The sequence below is a fragment of the Scleropages formosus genome, chromosome 1 (assembly GCF_900964775.1).
Source record: "Scleropages formosus chromosome 1, fSclFor1.1, whole genome shotgun sequence".
NCBI classification, from domain to species: Eukaryota; Metazoa; Chordata; class Actinopteri; order Osteoglossiformes; family Osteoglossidae; genus Scleropages; species Scleropages formosus.
Genome location: NC_041806.1, coordinates 12741882 through 12761573, shown reverse-complemented (window position 1 = coordinate 12761573; position 19692 = coordinate 12741882). Strand labels below are relative to the sequence as shown.

The following is a 19692-nucleotide window of genomic DNA, read 5'->3' as shown; positions in this document are numbered from 1 at the left end:
AAGCGAGACTCGAACCCCAGACCCACCGGAGAGCAGGACCCGGTCCAACCCACTGCGCCACCGCGCCCCCCATTATTATTATTGTTGTTGTTGTTGTTGTTGTTGTTGTTGTTGTTGTTATTATTATTATTATTATTATTATTATTATTATTATTATTATTATTATAATATATTGATGTCCAGCATGTTTTAAACTTTAAGGAAGAAACAATTTTTCCACTTTTGGACTTGTACAAGAATTATACAAAAGTATTTATATGGCTATCTATGTATCAAATGAATGACTTAATGATAATATCTTTTGTTAAAGCAATTAAAGTAAATAATTATGCTGCATTATTCAATAAAAATTTTCAACGTGCACATTTAACATTCAGTATGTCATGGTAATTTTCACACATGCAGCCCTCAAACCATTTCAAAATGACTGTGTACCTTTGCCTAAATAGGTTAGACATACCTGGCTTAAGACACAACAGCATGATTGCACACTTCTAAAATATAGCAGTTATAGGCTCAGCTGGAACGAAAAACTGTACAACATACTGTATATTTTGTAAAGACTACAATTTCCCAACCCTGCTTGTTAAGAAGTGTACAATCAGTCTTAAGGAAATCCCCTTCTCTGTATGTCAAGAAAATCAAATTTGTCCAGTAAAAGTTTGTTGGAGTTGGATGGAGAAGATAATTTTATGGACAGATTGTCGTAAGCCTATCTAATATTATTGTAACGATCCCACGTTACTGTGTTTGAGCGGGAAATGTGTTTATTGTAATTGGTTAGCTTTTGGTGACGTACGGGAAATAGAAGGGGGTGATTGCGGCTGCAATGGGGGGGAAAGAAGAGAGAGCATGGGAAGGCTGTGAAGGCGCGCAGATCCTGGAGGAAGGGGGGTCCTCTGAGTGAGAGCATTATCTCCCTCTCTGTGCCGGTGTAAAATAAAACGTTCGAGATGACGCTGTGTCTCTCCCCCATCCAAACCCACTGCGCTGCGCGCCACAGTATTAAAATCCCCACCAATAATTATGAACGCATTAGGGTATTTAGTTAACCAGTGCAGAAGCTTATTTTCTAACGTATCAAATAAAATACCCCTCTCGTGCAGAACCATCAATTTACTTTGCTGGAAGTAACACAACTTGTGCGACAAGATCCCCGTGCGTTTACTGTAACGTCCAATGGGATGGGTCATGCGCGGTCACGTGGCGAAGGTTGTTTCGGAGCATTAGTCAAGATGGCGGCACCTAAAGGAAAAATGTGGCTTTAGTGGCGCGAGTTGCCTTACATTATATCACATCCTCTTTACGGTACACTTTATAAATATAAAAAAAGAACAGAGAGTACTACATAATTAATCGCGAAGGATGAAGACGTTCTGTGGCCGAGCGAACCCGACCACCGGAGCTCTGGACTGGGTGGAAGAGAGTGAGGAGTACGATTACCACCAGGAGATCGCCAGGTAAGGAGAAAACACACACACCTATCACCAAGAGATCCCCACGTGAGGAGAAAACAAACACACACAGGTCATGGTTCTCACAGGGCTCGTACACACTTCCCACAGGTCCTGCTATGCCGACATGCTGCACGACAAAGACCGGGTGAGTCCCTGGCGAGTGCACCCCCGCCCCCATCCGCATCTCGTCACACATGATAATAATTGATCATATATGTGCACGCATGCCCTCAGAATGAGAAGTATTACCGAGGCATTCGGGCGGCCGTGGAAAGGGTGAAGGCGAGGGGAGAGCAGGCCGTGGTACTGGACATTGGGACTGGGACTGGACTCCTGTCCATGATGGCAGTCAGTGCTGGAGCTGATTACTGCTATGCTGTAGAGGTGAGTGTGTGTGTGGCATATGATTTCAGTGTTCCCCTCCCTTATGGTAACCTCAGTGCCTCTAACCTGTCTTCTGAGTCTGGCCAAGCCCTGAGCCTAGTTCAGTTCCTGACCCTGTATCTCACCCCTCCCCTTACCCAAGCTTGATTCCTGCTTCCAGGTCTTTAGACCAATGGCTGAGGCAGCAGTTTGCATTGTAGAAAGAAATGGCTTCAGCAACAAAATCAAGGTCATCAACAAACACTCTACTGAGGTGACAGTGGGGCTAGGTTTGTCTTTCTCTTCACCTTGATACATACACAAGATTTTGCGTTCAGTTTCCCTCACCCAAAATGTATAGACATTATTTTCAAAATGACAGCCCACTTATCAGCAATTAGAATAAGACTCATCAGGTATATCTGGTGTGCGTTTGACTGCCAGGTGGCGACATGGAGACCCGGGCCAACATATTAATCACAGAATTGTTTGACACTGAGCTGATTGGGGAGGGAGCCTTGCCCAGCTACGAACATGCCCACCTGCACCTGATGCAGGTAAACACACATCCTCTTCACTATGCTGCCTGGACCTACTGGCATGCTCTCGAATGTGTGTAAGACACCCTCTGTCTCCCTCAGGAGGGCTGTGAGGCTGTGCCACACCGTGCTACTGTGTATGCACAACTTGTGCAGGCGGACCAGCTGTGGAGCTGGGCCCAGTTGCAGCCCATAGAGGTGACAGGTTTCAAGCTTCTGCCCCCACCTGCTGTGAGACGGTGTGCAGGAGCACCTTCTGTGTGTGACATCCAGCTCAGCCAGGTGCCACCTGAGTCTTTTACCCCTCTGAGTCCCCTTTGTACCATGTTCAGGTGAGAAACATCTTTTCCACTTAGCTAATGTTGAAGTAAACAATACGTAAACATTACCTTGAAGGAACCACATGATCTTTCGCAGTGAAGGTACCAGAATACGTATCCTTGTGGTGAAGAGAAGAAAAGGCAGAAATGTTGCAGCAAATCTAATCTTTACTGACTGGAACAAATAAATTTTTCCCATTTAAATAGTTTACATGAAGAATTTGTTACATGCAGATTTTCAGAAAGATTATGCCCTTTACAAGAGGGAAGTCAGCACATCATCTCCTTTCCTGTTCAGTGCAGACTGTTGATCAATTCATCTCATAAATGTTTCACACAAAACAAAATTTTTAGAAATTAAGTGGAAAAAGTGCATGTTTTGGAACAAAAAATGATTGTAATGTATAACTCAGCTGTTCATATGTGAATATGTGATTCAGCATCAGCTCAATGAAGCAGATAGCATTTTATTTTAAAGAGCCCATTGCCAAGGACCATTGACAAGACCATGTTGTCAGAGTGAATAATCCTGAGGTCTTGTTGTGTTGTGTTGGTCCAGGAGGCCGTGACCAGATATGTACCATTGTTTTGTGGTCAATTTCATGCCTCATTCACGTATCAAGCAGCCAGCGATGGCTGTAGAGCAGTTTCACTTTTGTAGTCCATGGACCCCTTCTAAAAGTGTCTACCAATAAATTCTGAGAAAATTATGCAATGTGTATTGCTCTGAAACCTTATTATCCTCACACAGAATTGTCATAGGTAGTAATAGCCCAATAATACTGTATATAATACATATTTTACTTTTTCAAAAGCAAGTTTTCACTTCAGTTGAAATATTGCATAAAAGGCCCCAAACATCTTATTATTCATTTGAGTTTAATCTACAAAGGTACACTATGAACTTTCAGACCTGAAAACCTGAGGCTTTTGAGATGCAGGTGGATCAGGAGACTGAACGTGATGAAAGGGATTAAGGATGTTTATTTTTGGGCGCTCAAATTTGGCACCTGTCACAAGTGCCCTTCCTGCCTTCAAGTGTCCCAGTACTAACCAAGTCACCTTTTGTTGGTGTCCAGCATGGAATTCAGCAAACCAGTGAGCAGCACACCTCAGTCCCATAGCTGCCGGTTTGTGGCCCAGGCCAGCGGACAGGCCCAGGTAGTTCTGTCCTGGTGGGACATCGATATGGACCCCAAGGGCACCATTGTGTGCACTTTGGCCCCCCGCTGGACCTATGACAATCCCCGGTGCTACCCTGTGAGTGTTCATCTGCAGATGTTGCGCCTCAAAAGAGAAATGTCAGATGGTCACTGAACAGTTGAGCAACAGAAGATCTGAGTGAGCAAAATTAATAAATTTGTTCATTTTAATTCTTTCTTTTCAAAGTATAAAATTCAAAAGGACAACATTAAGATCATCCTTTTGCAAGCTAGAAGCTTGAAACAGAAGCCGTATAGATGAATGAGACCTAAAAGCAGCATTGATAGTGTCCATCACCATCCCTTACCAGTGAATCATTTGTTTTGATTGGCTGTCTGTGCTTGCAGTGGCGCGATCACTGGATGCAGAGTGTTTACTTCCTACCTGCAGAAGAGAGAGTGATGGAGGGTGATGAGTGCAGTCTTACTGTTTCCCATGATGATTACAGTTTGTGGTTCAGTCTGCAGCCTCACAGGTAACCTGTCACACATCTGCAATGAGCACCAGTGCATTCCAGGTATGTGGCATGCATTTTCCACACACAGGACTCTGTGTTTTCTTTGTTTCTCCTCGGTCAGCCAGCAGATCAGCGAGAAAGAGGCAGTGGTTTCTCGACCATATTGCACCTGCCAGGCACACCTGGTTTGGACACGGCCACGCTTCGGCGAGCTAAATGATACTCAGCGGACTGACTGCTACGTGCGTGCTCTGAGAAGCGTGAGTCACTCAGACGATTGTCAGCTGAAGGCTGTCACTGTGTGAAAGATTATTTACCTGTGTGAAGTGTATTCTAGTGTGTTTCATTGTGTGTAACGCTCCTGTGTACTGCAGGTGTTGAAGGCAGATAGTGTGTGTCTGGGAGTCAGTGATGGGAGTCTCCTACCTATCTTTGCTCACCTGCTGGGAGCCAACAAGGTTTTACCCTCTTATTTATTTATTTAATCCCTAATTTAGTGACCATCTTTTTCAAGACTCTTATTTTCAGCACTACTGGGTTAGTTTCAATTCTACTGATCAGTTGTCTGAGTTTAGCAACATTGCTTATAATGTCTGTCTGTATCTTTCCAGGTGTACAGTCTAGAGAGTTCAGGACTGTCCAAACAGATCATAGAACAGGTTGGTGCCATTGCTGCTGAGAGATGTCTATCATCTGGTTTAATTTAGTGTCTGTTTATATAGCCCCTTTCCAGTATCCTCGTAACAAATGGAAGCAAACTCATGACATTTAATCAAGACGGGATGAGAATCATCAACAGAGCACCATGGTAGCTCAACGAGTAGTGCTGATGCTTCAACTCCTGAACCATGGGTTTAGAGGAGGGTTCAGATCCGGTTCAGTCGGTGTGGAGTTGGATAACCACACAAACACGGAGAAAATGCCATCTGCAGTCCAAAGACATGTGTTTGACTTGAACTGCAGACCTTAAATAGCCTGTAATGTGAGTGACTGACTGTAGCTAAAATTTGCTGCGGAGTGAAGCACCTGCTGAATTAATACATGTAAACAGAAACACCTTTGTGACTCTACCCATTTCTCCCCCAGGTGTTGGAGGCCAATTCGCTGAAGGGGGCGCTGCAGGTTCTCTTGGTCCGACCAGAGCAGCTGACTACTGATGATTTGGGAGGCCAACAGGTAACAGCTGACCTATGATCTTTGTCTTTCTCTCGATTCACCTGTGTGCTTCACTTGCTCTACCTTTCCCCAGGTTTCGGTGCTCATGGGCGAGCCTTACTTCAGTACCAGCCTGCTGCCCTGGCACTCCCTGTTCTTCTGGTACAGCCGGACGGCCCTGGCCAGGCTGCTTCGGCCTGATGCCGTCATCTTGCCCCAATGCGGGATACTCTACATTGTTGCTGTAGAGTTCCAGGTGGGCGTAGCTCAGGATTCAGGAGGCATTATATTATTCTTTGACAAGGAAGTAACAGAGATCCCTCTCACACTTAGGACCTGTGGAGGATTCGGGCCCCATGTGGTACGTGTCAAGGGTTTGACGTACGACCCATGGACAAAATGATCCAGGTGATAATTGTTTACCAAGTTGGTTTTTCTCATTTTTGCAGAAGTGATGTCATGTCATGTCATAAGTCCAGTCAGTTTAGTCAACATTATGTTTTTTGCACCCCAATGATGTGTATGCTCTCCTCTGTTCCTCTCATGACCCACTCTGCTCTGACTACACCCTTTGTCCTCACACACACGAGCAGCAATCTCTGGACTTTCGAGAGTCTCGTGAAGCCGAGCCTCATGCACTTTGGGAATACCCATGCCGAGCACTGACTCCACCCTATCCTGTCATGACCTTTGACTTTACCCAGCTGGTTCCCGAGGAGCCACTCAACAGCGAGGGAACTGTACCCTTCATTAGGTGAGCATTTCAACCTGTGAACCTGGCTGTCAGCCATAAACTATATTACTGACACCAACCATGAGTCTGCATCTTTGTTTTAACCACAGTAGAAAAGCAAAATAAAAATACTGAAATGAGTCATGTCTTGTGCAGGAGTGGTCTGTGCCATGGTGTTGTCCTGTGGATGGAATATCAGCTGACTGATCACGTCACTGTCAGCACAGGCCTCATGGGGCCAGTCACCGAGCAGGTAACATTGTGTACTGTAGTCAAAACCTACTGTTTTGCTTCTGAGTGAGTAAAATTGCCTGAAATGAGACCGTGTCGAGTGTTAAGGCAGAAGCTCCATGCTGTGTATTTTCCGGCCACAGGGCACTTGTCACTGGAGCCCCCACCGCAAACAAGGCGTGTACTTCTCCCCGTCACCCTGGGACAGTCCTGGAGACAGCCGAGCTGCTCTGTCTTACAGTCTCACCTTTGAGCCTAGTGTTGGAGACATCAGGATGGATTTCTGTTCCACAAGCACTTTGTGATGTTTGCTCTGTACATTAAACACAACTGTACAGCTTGAAAGAAATGTCACCTTTATTCCTGGTTAAGTTTTAACTTTCTTTTGAAGGCTGGGGCTGAGGAGGGGAATGCAAGGATTGTGGGTAGGGCTCCATCATCAAGGACATGCACTTAAGGATCTGTGAGCTGCATGCTAGCCAGGACAATCTTCTCACCAGGCTTGAAGGCAGGCATCCCCAGGTATGGGCAGCTGGCGCAGCGGAAAGCATCACCTAGGTAACACTGGACATGGGAAATAGTTACACGCTAAACACAAGAGACGGTCACTGATGCATCACATTGCTGATGTCAGATTTTAAAGTGGACAGAGCAACAAATCAAGTGTCATATCAAAAGGAAAATTAATCTCTGCGTTTATGGCATGATCGGCGTGGGAGTGCTGGTCAGTGACACTCACATTCCCACAAGCCGACTTGGGCTGGCTACTCTTCTCCACATTTTGAGACTCCTGCTCCAACTCTTCAGCCAAGCCACAGGTGCTGGAAGACACAGTGCATCACTGCAAGTCTCTGTCACAGTGGTTCTACTGTGCGTGTGCACACATGCTGTTCTCACCAGTTCTTGCAAGCTTTTTTCTTATTTGTTGCTGAATCTCCACAGGATGGAGCTCTTAATGAGGCTGTATCAGGCATCCTCAGATCCTCAGCATCCAGGAGGGCATCTGAGTCCAGCAGGTCCTGAGCCAGATGACAACAGGAGGAATAGGAAGGGTCAGCAGTGACAGGATGAGGAAAGATAAAGACAGTGAAGTAAAGATGTCACACTCACAACATCCTTGTCATCCATGTCATTAGCTGACAGTGTCCACATCTTGGCAGCAGTGGGGTCCAGAGCAGGTTTTTCTTTAGAGGAGAGGAAACTAAGCCATCAGTAAGGGTATGGGAGGGGCAGGACTGAATGGCACACACTTGGTGATTGGCAAGGCATTTTCTCACCTGACTTGGAGACATTTTGCCCAGAAGACAGCTTCAGCTGGCTGGAGGAGCCCAGCTCATAGCTGGGCTTTGCAGCTGACATGCGCACTCTAATCAGGGTGTTCCCCTGGAACCCAGTGGCCTCCTGAAGCACAGCTGTTGCCATGGAGCTCAGAGTACCAGAGTTCACCTGGAGAGAGATGCCCAACTAAAGATAAGGGACTGCAGCAGCACCTTGCACCCAGGGTCAGGTGCTGGCTGCTAGTTGACTCACCTCTGTGACAGAGATGAGGCCCGAGAGTTTCAGGGCGGACTTCAGCTTTGCAGCCGTCCTTAATGGCCCGTCATCACTGCCTGTGCAGATGAAGCAGACAGTGGTGTTTGAGGAAAAGTGAGAGGATTTGAGACTGAACAGACTCTTTCAATACATTTAAGCTGACCCAAGGTAATTTACAATGTTAGATACACAACTTGCAATGAATCACTCATCCATGCACCAGTGAAATGCACTTTCTCCCTGTCACTCAAATGAACCATAGGTGACAATCACAAATCCACTTGAACAGCATATCTTCAACTGGGAGGAAACCCATGCAAACTCCACCCAGACTCAGGAAGTCCTCTTGTACCAACCAAGCAAAGTGAGACAGTAGTACTACTGACTTTGCCTCTGTGCCACCCACATAAACAATTATATATTTAGAAGTTTAATAGTTTAAACACAAAGTCATTAAGGAATGGAAATTTTTTAAATTCGTGAATGTAGGCCGGACAAACATCTTCACAGCATTCTTGGTTAATTTTGTGTAGTTCTTTTGGTTGGTGTAGCTGTTGCATAGGTGATACGGAATATGTACTCATTTAGCGGATGCCTTTATCCAAAGCAATGTACAAGTCAATAAAAAAAAGTACATTTCACCAACAGACAAATTCCCGAACCACAGTCTAACAGTAAATTGGTAAAGGGTGCTGAGTAACAGCGGATACAAAACTGTAAATATAACACCTATGATATTCTTTGTACACTTTGTCTCCTCCATGGACCCACCTGTGACTGGCTCCTCGAGCACCACAGACCCCCCAGGCTTGGTAACCCGCACCAATTCAGCCAGCAATTCAGAGCTGTGGATGAGGCAGCTGTCTGGCACCAGGCCTGAGAGAACCCAGTCATATATGGACTCTGAGTGGGGAGCTGGAACAGTGAGAAGAGGGACCTTAACTCAGTTTCATTCACACACTTTACTAATTTTTAAATAGTATTACCTATCAAATGTTTCATTAAAACCAATTTTAGTAAAACATTTACACATCCTGACTGCAACTAAACATGCTTGCAGTGACTCTACTGCAAGAACATGGGAACAAATAATCAAATGTAGAAAAACATTAATAGAAAATTTAAGACAACAAATAGGTACACATATATAAATAAATCCACAATAATATAAATACAATTACCAGAATATAAATCAAATGATATTTTCTAGCACATTGTTCTGTATATCAAAGTGCATCATGGAAAGTGTCCTTGAGACTGACTGTGGGAATTTGTGAATTCACGGAAGACTGTCCTCAGGGGATTGCCTGGACTGCACGGTCAGGCATCCAGTCACTCACAGAGCAGTAGTCTCTCTGCGTTCTCCAAGGACACGAGGTCCTGGTTACCCACAGCACCTCCCAGCTGCTGAGCCAGCTCTTTCAAGGCCACAGGAGGTGATGGATGAGCCCACAGCAGGAGAACCCGGTCCCCAGGCCGGAAGCCCAGGTCTGCCATGGCGGCCTGTGGGAGACAGGGGTACACACCCAGAACTCTTGTCAGCAGGTCATAAGGCCAACAAGATACACACTAACCAAACACTGAGCAGCTGAAGGAGTGGGATTATTACTGATATTATTAGTAATATTGTAATATTATTTAACTCTGCAAGTTAAACAGTAACACCATTATTCACATACATGGCTGCCATAGCACTAATAGAGAATACTATGGTGTCCATTAACGTGTTAACTCTAAGTCTAGATGAAAAAGCAGCAGCTCTAACCACTAAGCTACCGGCAGCTGTTATCGGCGCAGGTTCGAAACCTGTAGTACGTGACGTCCCTTCACCTTCTTGTGCAAGTCAGGTAGGTGCTTCCTAAAATTGCTCTAGTAAAATTACCCAGCTGTATATAATCATGGATAAATAAACTGTAACGTACGTTAACATTCATTGTACGTCATCACATGAAAAGCCTCAAGTAAATTGTGCCCTTGGTTTTTTATAACACACTCAGGCTTCACTCACAGAGAAACCGGAAACAAACGCGTTTGCGTTTTTTTTTCATAAAAATCCAATACTGAATCTTCCTTCGTAAACGAATTGACAATTTTGGTTACATTTAATTAATATATTTAAATAATCGACGAGAGTTTCACCGACTCCCTAGGCTAGTAGTTATACAAAATAAAAACAAACGAACCGTCATTGCTCCATTGATTCATTCGTTTACGCCTAGTGACGCAGTCGCAGGTGATAAGAAAACACTGTAAAATTTCCTTACCTGACAATGTTCGGTAGATCAACAAAATATAGGAAATGACACAAAAAAAACGGCAGTTATGTTAGAACTCAAACAACACGGGCCAAAAGTGTCGAGGGAATGCGACGTCATGAGCGTGCTGAGCGCCGGTCGAGTCGCAGAGTGATGTGGTCATAGTAAAACGCACAAGGTGGAAATCTATTTTGGAGGCAGATACTGTTCATTGTTTTCTTTACGGGCTTTAATTTTTTAAAATATCGATAGCTATTGCCCTTGAATAATTTTAGAAAGCATCAGGGCTTTCAGTACATATTATTATAATATTAATAATAAAAATTAATACCTAAAGACAATCATGTCTTTAAATTCATTTCTTGAAACAACCAAAAAGTCCAATTCCTGATTACACAGAGATATGTCTTTAACAGGTAGAATTCCGTAAACAAAAGCGAGTTCACCGAACTGAACTACACTTATTTTGATGCATTGTTCAAAACAACGAGGGTCGCGGGGCTCGGTAGGTTTGGCCGGGTCCCGCTCTCCGGTGGGTCTGGGGTTCGAGTCCCGCTTGGGGTGCCCTGCGACGGACTGGCGTCCCGCCCTGGGTGTGTCCCCTCCCGCTTCAGCCCCACACCCTGCGCTGCCGGGCTAGGCTCCGGCTCGCCGCGACCCTTCTCGGGAAAAGCAGCTTCATACTGTCTGTGTGTGTGTTCAAAACAATTGATAAAATGCTATTCAGACATATATGGAAGAACAGAAGACATTATGTGAAAGAAAATGAATCTGTTATGAACACCAAATTATGTGTGGGTGTGAATTTCCTTGGTTTTTCAGCAATGAAGAACACCTTCAAATAAATTTACTATGTTTTTAAAATAACGCTTCCTCAACTGGAATCTTATTTACAATCTTACTTCTGGATAGCTTGCTTGTCGCTAGCGTAGTGGTTAAAGTTGCTGCCTCGGTGGACAAAAAAGGTTCCAGTTTCAATTCTGTCACGCCTCAGACACCGCAGCGCGACCCGCCCCTGCACCGGCTGGCGACCATTACAGGCAATAAAAAGGAGGAACTCGCTGGACAACAGACTGTGGAGTCTCATTTATGCACCGCTTTCCTAGACCTGCTTGTCTGTCGTTGCTTAGTACGCGTCCCTGGCTTCCTGACCTCCGCTAGTCTCTCCGACTTCCGATATCTGCTAAAACCCCCTTTAATCTCGACCTGTCTTTTGTCTCGCCCTTCAGTAAACAAGCACCTGCACATGATCGTGAGTCCGGTTTCCTGGTGTCCCTTGGAAAATGACAAATCCAAAACTCCAGCTTCAAATCAAGCTTAAACAAAGCTTCAAATCTCAACTCCAGCTTTGTAATCTTGAGCAAGGTATTTACCGTAAAACTACTCAGCTATAAATGGGTGAATAATTGTAAGTTGCTCTGGAGAAGTGTCAGCTAAATAATATTTTGTGTAAAATGGATGAACTTAGGTTCTGCAAGTCTAATTATGGTGTTATAAAATCCCTACCACCCTGTCCCCTTTTCATAGGCAAAAGCTCTTAGCTTGATCTTACAGGCACAACACACAGATATGTAATTTGTAATGATAAGGATATGATACAAAAACAAATTTTTGGGAAGAATTACATTTTTAAGTGGCTTTCTTATGAACCATATGATGAATTCCTGTCAAAATACCTATTACTGAAATTGAGCTTTGCAAAATTTTTAGTCTTTTTTTTTCTTTCTCCCCTCCAGACTAATGACTGTGTCTGCACTTTTAAGGAAAGGAGGTAGATGGGAGGTCCCCATTGTCATCCATTACAGTTTAAAAATTTAAGCTTTAATTTAAATTCAGGTTGAAGACTCACTATTTTCTCCTGCATTCTCTGATTAAAGCTGTTTGTTCTGTTCTGCCTGCTAATCTACCTGTTTATATTTTTGTATATGTGGTGCTAAGTTTGTTAAACATGAATGTCTGCTTCCCTTGGACCCCCTGCAGTGAACTGTGTTTGCCAACTGCAAGCTGAACACAAGGCCCTGATTCCCCCAATACTGCTGTACAGTTAGTTTAGAAAGACCTGGCACTGGCCTGCTCAGACCCCCATCTGATGTCAACAGTAAGAAAATGTCCCTCTTCAAAGATGGCTGATCTGCCTCCTGTTAATCCACATAAACTGGGCAACAGCGAGGTCTGATGATACCACTTGCTTCCACTTGTCAGTGTCCACAATGTGAGAGCCAGCCATCTTAACCACAGTTGTCTGTCTTATTTCATGCCAGTACCCCATGGGAGGCACTAGTGACAGAGAATGTCTGATGTATCTCACTGTTGTGAGCTGACAACTGATGGGATCAGTGACCTTAAGCCTCGACCTAGGGCCTAGTACCTAGTCCTGCTCTGTTGTTTTGTTTTGCTTTGTGTTTGTTTACAACCTTCCAACGCCTTCCGTCTGTACTCTTTGTTTATAACCCTCAACTGCACCTCCATGGTTCCCCTCCAGTGTACATTACAAAGAGAGAGCGGTAGCACAAAAAATTTCAAGATACTTGTTAAATATATGTGACAATAAAACTTGAAAGGTAAGAAAATTTTCAGCCTCCATAGTTGATAGCTTGGTTATGAACAGTAACATTGGACTTTAAAATTTTAGACATATTGACACAGGTCCTTTGTCACTTCAGTAGGGTTTGACACAGCCCAGAATGGGTTGTCAGCCACTGGTACCTGGACTGCTAGTTTTTATCCCTTTGTTTGAACTCTGTGTTTTATGTTTTCCTTTCCCCTGTTGCTGGCTGGTGTAGTCTGTTGTTATTTATGTGTTATAACTGTAATTTAACCTTGCTTGTTCAAACCTTGTTCAGTGCTCTTCTTCACTTTTGTGAGAAGAATGCTCTATAAAAATAATTTAATTGATTGTTAAGTTTCATAAGAGTTGATCACAATGCCTGTTCCAGAGTCAGTTTGAAACTAGCGTTCATACTGATTGCAGTACCAGCGTGGGAACCGATTCTGGATCAGTGTCTACGAGTAACAGTCACCTCCCTGGGTAGGAACTCTTCAGCGAGGTAGAAGGAACCGGGGGTTTATTTAGCGGACGGAGTGTAGGAGCGGGATGGCGGCCATGGAAACGTGGAGACGCCGAATTCATGAAAGTGGATCGAAACATCATCGTGTTGAGGATTCAGGTCAAGCTCGTTTTTGTTTCAGGTTGTTGTGTTAGAATCATATCACGGTCTGTGTTTAACCGTGTTTACAATCCGCGTTACTGTTTGTGGAATCTTCATCGTTGTACATCAATCAAAAGCTTATATGCTGAACTTCCTGTTTTACTTTGTCAATGAAGTATTGCCATGGCTTTTTATGAGGTTTATGCTCATCCGGCTTTACTAAGATACAGAACGACGGTTTGCACCAAGGCGACGCTGTTTGTTGTCGCCGTACTGTGTGTGACGTACACAGCGCCCCTGCTGGTGGCCTACAGGAGCCACGGTGAGCTGCACGGTGCACTTTCTCACGCTTCTTATTATGGATATTAAAAATTATCGTACAATTTTATCTTTGTGTGTCCCATTGGCTTTTACATAACACTTAATGGCATTGGCAAATAAACAGTGGATTGAGCTTCTTTACATTAGTTACCATGTGCAGTCATGTGCAATTATCTACTCATTTGGTTTGCTTTCTAGGTTTCATGAGACTGAAATATTTGTCTAGTTACACCGTATAATTTATACCACAATTAACTTAATATTCTTAAATGTGTGTGTGTATTGGCTACATTATTATGCACACTAAGCTGAGTTATGTGTAGGATAAGTTGTACTGTAAGTTTTGTGCACCTCCAGGTTTCTGGCTCAAACGGAGCTCGTATGAAGAGCAGCCCAGAGTTCGGTTCCAGTACCAGCTTTTGCTCATTGCAGCCACCAGCACCAACGGGGACTATGTGGCATGGAGCACATTCTCCAATTTCAACAGCCTTCAGGGGAACAACCTACGAATCCCCTCCGTCTCGGCATGTTCTCTCCTGGCTCCAGCCACAGATGCAGATAAAACCCTTATAATGTGTTTATAATCACTATTTAATTAGAGCAAAGTGGGACTTGAGTTGTGTAAGGCCTGTGGTTTGACTTGCCCCTTTCCACCATACACCCTTTCTCAAAGTGTGTGTTTGCTGCTGGTTCCACAGGCACGAGAGGAAGACCAGAACCAAGATGGCAAGCTGGACAGGCTGAACCTGCAGCTGGAACTGCCACTGAGGCCTGAGGAGCAGATCTACAGTGTCCAGCTGCTGGTCACTTTCTCCTACCAGCTGTTTGTGCGTAAATGTCAGGCTTGTGTTAACTGGTAACGCACACCCTATGACTCTGTGTGCTCACACATACACACACTGCTTTGCATGCCCCTGTAGAGGATGTCCACTGTAGTGATGCAGAGCCTGTTGCTACTCCAGTACTCCTCCTCCGTTCCTGGGTCACAGCTCTTCATCAGCGGAGACCTGCGCTTACACCAGCGAGAGCCACTCCTCCACCGGGGCTTGGACACTCGCTACAACGTGAGTCTCTGTGTCTGTTTGTGTGTGTATGTGTATATGTATGACTCTGTGCCTGTGAATGACCCTGACTCTCCTCCCTCAGGTATCTCTCATTAATGCGAACAGCCCTTTCTCCAGCTCCTATGACTTGGCTCAAATCATTGAGATGTACCAGGAGAGAAACTGTAAGAATAAAGTGGTGTTTGTGTGTGTGTGTGTGTGTGTGTGTGTGTGTGTGTGTGTGTGTGTGTGTGTGTGTGTGTGTGTGTGTGAGTGAGTGAGTGAGTGAGTGAGTGACGTGGAGATGTGTTGAAGAGCGTGTGGAGATTTTCTTCTCAGATAAGCGCTCTAGTCAATCTCACTGGAATGTAACCGTTTGGACAAAAGACCTGGAGCTGACTGCAAGACAATGAACACACTGTAACACGTATGTAGAGCTGTGTCAGTTTCCCCAAGAGAGACAAACATGGAGAGAAGGACCAATAATAACTGTTTATGATGTGTCTGTCTCCCTTTCACACTACTGTTTCTCTGGTGAATTTGACACAAGACAGATTTAAAGTGTGTATTTAAACATATATAAGAGCAAGTAGGTGTGTTACCTTAAGACTGGTACTGCACGGTGAGCTGAGGGCTGTGGATGCAGAGTAACCCTGTTCAGCTACTGTGTAGTCTGTACTGAAATCTTAATTATTCCACTTTTATTCACTAGTCCTACTTTAAAAGTGACTCATAAAGATCTAAAAAGACTTATCCTTGTGGCAGTGAGTGAGAACAGCTGTCACCTCAGATTTGCCCCTGTGTTACACCAGTGACCACAGTTCTCTCCAGTCCAAACCCTGTGTGGACCATTGGTCGAGCTGCTGCTGCTCCATTCCAGCTCAAGGCTGTGATCCGCTACCCTGTGGAGGTCATCAGATATCCTTTCCATCTTATGTGTGTGTCCATATATGTATTGTCATGCTGAAAATGCGATGCTGAACCTGCTTGAGTAAGAATTTTTCATCACGGTCCAGGTCTTCTCGGGTTTTGGGGAAACTGGACTGGAAATCAGTATTCTTGCTTGAGGTTTTTCCAGAATAGCAGTGAGTGACATCATCCACATACTTGCTGTTGTACTCCTTCTATTCCCACGTGTTCCTTAAAGGTCACCTGACACAAGTTGACACTTGCTGCAGCTGCCGGAAGCTGTTGCATTTGGCTAAAATGTTGAAATAAGTTTACTCACAAAGTCATTCTTCAAACATAACTTTGCATAACAATCTTTAACCAATAACAACTTTTTTGAATCATGAATCAGGGAGAAAAGTGTGTGGAATCAAAACTTATGGGCAAGAACATCATGTCAGAGTAGTCATCTTCCTTTAATCATGAAAGTAAATTAGATTTAAAGTGGCTGACAGCAAAACAATGTTGATTAATGTCAGACACTCTTAAACTGTGTCTGAAAAACCAGCTAGACCAGTTCAACCGCATTCTGCAGCCTCAGCCCTGTACTGTCCTTAACCCACCTCATACCTACCAGCCGGGCTTCTGGGAGATGGTGAAGTTTGCTTGGGTGCAGTATGTCAGTGTACTGCTCATCTTCCTCTGGGTTTTCCAGCGGGTCCAGACCTTCGTCTTTCAGAATCAGGTTCTGCCCACGGTGTCAGTTCCCCTCCTGAAGCAGCACTGTGCCTGACCCCTCTGGGCTGTCCCCTGGAATTCTGGGATATCTGACTCCTCGGGGCTGCCTGTAGCATACTCTGTTCATATGTGCATACGTACGTGAGAGTTTGTCTCCCTGTCATGGAACGTCTGAGGTCCATAGAGCTCCCAACTAGTCACCTCCTTGACACATGCTGCAAGTGGCCTGGTTCAGTAAAAATAGCTAAAAAGCATTCAGCTAAATGTCTGTGTGTGTGTGTGTGTGTGTGTGTGTGTGTGTGTGTGTCAATTTAATTGTACATACACATATGTAGAGATTTATGGCTGAGAAACCTAATGTTGCCAGTTTTTAGTACATTTGCTGAAATGAATACATCTATTCAACTTAAGAGTTTTAAAATGCTTTATACTTCTAAATATTTACATAATATCTGAATTTGTACCTCAGTCAGAGGATGTTGATTTTGCTTAAGTTCCCAATCTTAATTGTCAAACTGAATTTTTAAAAATGTAATTTTCTAACTTAGAATGATCAAGTGGACACTGTTGCACAGATATGGTTCTGTCTTTATAAGCATAATTCTAGTAAGCATATATGATTGTTTTTGTGTGTAGAACAGCTGTTCTTTGTAAATCTCTGAAAATTCTGTTTGAAAAGATTTTAAAAAAATTATAATATGTTGTAGAAGATGCATTACAATACAATATGAAAAATTTAAATGGCTGCATATTGTCATTTAAAAACCTCAGACCCTATTATTTGATTTTCTCAGTCTCTCCTTCTGTAGATGTAATGTACTCATTGTATTTTTCTCTGAAACGTATTTGGCTTTGGATAAAAGCATCTGCTAAATGAATACATGTAATGTAAATTGTTGAGTCTGTGGTGTTTGGACTTTTTACTCATTACTGGGGAATTTTCAACATTTACATTGATTTAATTTTTACTTGCTTTCCTCCAGAGCGACATACAACTAAGTAAACAAAAGAGTAACAACAAGCAGAAACACAGTCAGTCACATAGTACAGTCAGTGTCCAAAAGTGCAGTTTAACCGGCACACTTTACATGTGTACGGCATATACAGTATAATTGATACCGATCAACCAAAATGTTAAAACCACTGGCCTGATATTGTTTAGGTCCCCCTTGTGCCACCAAAGCAGCGCTGACCCATCGAGGCATGGACTCCACAAGACCGCTGAAGGTGTCTTGTGGCACTAAGACGTTAGCAGCAGATCCTTTAAATCCTGTAAGTTGCGAAGTGGGGCCTCCCTCACTGGATCGGGGTTGTTTTTTCTGCACATCCCACAGATGCTCGATCAGATTGAGATCTGGGGAATTTAAAGGTCAAGTGAACACCTTGAACTCTTTGTCATGTTCCTCAAACCATTCCTGAACAATTTTTGCAATGTAGCAGGGCGTGTTATCTTGCTGAAAGAGGCCACTGCCATCAGGAAATACCATGAAGGGGTGCACGTTGTCTGCAACAATCTTTAGGTAGGTGGTACGTGTCAAAGTAACATCCACATGAATGCCAGGACCCAAGGTTTCCTGGACTGTATGTTCTGACACCTTTCTGTCATGGCCAGCATTAAGGTTTTCGGCAATCTGTGCTACAGTAGCTCTTCTGTGGGGTCGCAGCAGACGGGCTAGCCTTTGCTCCTAACGAGCATCAGTGAATCTTGGGCACCCATGACCCTGTTGCTGGTTCACCAGTTGTCCTTCCTTAGACCACTTTTAGTAGATACTAGCCACTGCATATTGGGAATACCCCACACGACCTGCCGTTTTGGAGATGCTCTGACCCAGTCGTCTAGCCATCAGAATTTGGCCTCTGTCAAAGGGGCTCCAATCATTACGCTTGCCCATTTTTTCTGCTTCCAACACATCAAATTCAAGAGCTGACTGTTCACTTGCTGCCTAATATATCCCACCCCTTGATGGGTGCTATTGTATCGAGATAATCAATGTTATTCACTTCATCTGTCAGTGGTTTTAATGTTGTGGCTGATCGGTGTATAAAAAAGATAGGTGATCAGGACAAGTAGCTCTGAAAGAGATTGGTTTGAGACCCTTCTTGAAAACTGAGAGAGATTCAACAGTTCTAAGAGACAGCTGGTAACACAGTGGTTAGAGCTTTGTTATTAGAGCTTTCTGAATTGTAAGTTCAGAAAAGTGAATTTCACCAAAATGAAAGGGAACCTCCAAGTAGTAGCCTCCTCAGCTGTCTATTCAGCACTTTTGAAATCAAATGAAAGCTCAGTGGTTATACATATATGTCTAATATGTATAAAATCCTACAGAACGTCTTTGCAGGAATGCAGAAAAATTATTCACTTGCGACCTGTATCACTAAATTCCTTGAACTTTACCATGCTTGTTGCTCTTCCTTTCAGCTTCATTTCATAAACTGTAAACAAATTGCTGGTCTGCAATGCAAAAATCATGTCTGTAATCTCTTTGCTTACCATTTAACAACTCAACATTTCCATTGTGCTGGTTAGCTGGTGTGGGGGGCGCAGTGGTGCAGTGGGTTGGAGTGGGCCCTGCTCTTCCGTGGGTCTGGGATTCGAGTCCCGCTTGGAGTGTCTTGTGATGGACTGGCGTCCCGTCCTGGGTGTGTCCCCTACCCCTCTAGCCTTACGCCCTGTCTAGCCACACTGTATGGGACAAGCGATTCAGACTGTGTGTGTGTGTGTGTGTGTGTGTGTGTGTGTGTGTGTGTGTGTGTGTGTGTGTGTGTGTGGTTAGCTTGTATTGCAAAACCAAGAGGAGTGAACCACTTACTGTATTTCTAGGTGGTCCTTGGGCACAACCAACTCAACAGGGGTGCTATGATTAATGTTTTTATATATTGTGAAAGAGGGGTATTTATAACAAAGAAAAATGTTTTATATGTTTTTGTATTTATTTTGTTGGGTGTTGTGGTGAGCATGTCTTTTGGAATTACTTGTTGAAGCTGTTACGGTGTAGCCAGAAGGGCGAGATTATTGCTATAAAAAGTTGTATTAGGTCATTAGTTGGGAAACAGAGAGAAGAAAGAACAAACAAAAAGAAGAAACTTCATTGGCGGGGAAGGAGCCTGAGCTAGTGCAGGAGGTTGAGAGATACCATCTAGCTATAGTCGGGCTCACTTCCACTCACAGCTTGGGTTCTGGAACCACTCTTCTCAACCAAGGGTGGACTCTCCACTATTCTGGCATTGTCCACGGTGAGAAGCGGCGGGCGGGTGTGGGCTTATTAATAGCCCCCCAGTTCAGCCGCCATGTGTTGGAGTCTACTCC

General features: G+C 44.0%; 3 protein-coding genes across 7 annotated transcripts; 2 read left to right on the top strand and 1 right to left on the bottom strand.

The window, feature by feature from the left end:
- Positions 1–1206: 1206 nt before the first annotated feature.
- Positions 1207–6795, top strand: prmt7 (protein arginine methyltransferase 7). Of its 2 annotated transcripts, none has more exons than XM_018751445.1 (17): positions 1207–1460; positions 1566–1602; positions 1692–1841; positions 2002–2110; positions 2265–2377; positions 2462–2691; positions 3759–3939; positions 4230–4357; positions 4461–4599; positions 4714–4797; positions 4951–4998; positions 5426–5515; positions 5589–5750; positions 5828–5902; positions 6088–6248; positions 6384–6480; positions 6602–6795. In XM_018751445.1, exons 1-17 carry the CDS (start codon positions 1366–1368, stop codon positions 6761–6763), a joined length of 2061 nt encoding a protein of 686 aa, XP_018606961.1. In that variant the 5' UTR covers positions 1207–1365; the 3' UTR covers positions 6764–6795. The 2 variants fall into 2 exon arrangements, with proteins under 2 accessions (XP_018606961.1, XP_018606959.1); XM_018751443.1 differs by having other exon boundaries at positions 1984–2110.
- ciapin1 (cytokine induced apoptosis inhibitor 1) lies at positions 6706–11226 on the bottom strand. Of its 2 annotated transcripts, none has more exons than XM_018751447.2 (10): positions 11149–11226; positions 9332–9494; positions 8763–8906; positions 7989–8068; positions 7736–7904; positions 7569–7642; positions 7356–7477; positions 7198–7279; positions 6814–7022; positions 6706–6713 (listed from the first exon to the last, which is right to left on the bottom strand). In XM_018751447.2, the coding sequence occupies exons 2-9, from the start codon at positions 9486–9488 to the stop codon at positions 6912–6914; spliced, it is 939 nt and encodes a 312-aa protein (XP_018606963.2). In that variant the 5' UTR covers positions 9489–9494; positions 11149–11226; the 3' UTR covers positions 6706–6713; positions 6814–6911. The 2 variants fall into 2 exon arrangements, with proteins under 2 accessions (XP_018606963.2, XP_018606962.2); XM_018751446.2 differs by lacking the exon at positions 11149–11226 and adding an exon at positions 10256–10381.
- A 76-nt stretch (positions 11227–11302) lies between these two features.
- Positions 11303–17538, top strand: tmem231 (transmembrane protein 231). Of its 3 annotated transcripts, XM_018751448.2 has the most exons (10): positions 11303–11375; positions 11476–11611; positions 11983–12017; positions 13218–13717; positions 14074–14240; positions 14415–14543; positions 14637–14780; positions 14863–14944; positions 15572–15677; positions 16278–17538. In XM_018751448.2, exons 4-10 carry the CDS (start codon positions 13579–13581, stop codon positions 16438–16440), a joined length of 930 nt encoding a protein of 309 aa, XP_018606964.1. In that variant the 5' UTR covers positions 11303–11375; positions 11476–11611; positions 11983–12017; positions 13218–13578; the 3' UTR covers positions 16441–17538. The 3 variants fall into 3 exon arrangements, with proteins under 3 accessions (XP_018606964.1, XP_018606965.1, XP_018606966.1); XM_018751449.2 differs by lacking the exon at positions 11303–11375 and having other exon boundaries at positions 11532–11611; positions 13279–13717; XM_018751450.2 differs by lacking the exon at positions 11303–11375 and having other exon boundaries at positions 11532–11611; positions 14679–14780.
- The last annotated feature ends 2154 nt before the right edge of the window (positions 17539–19692 follow it).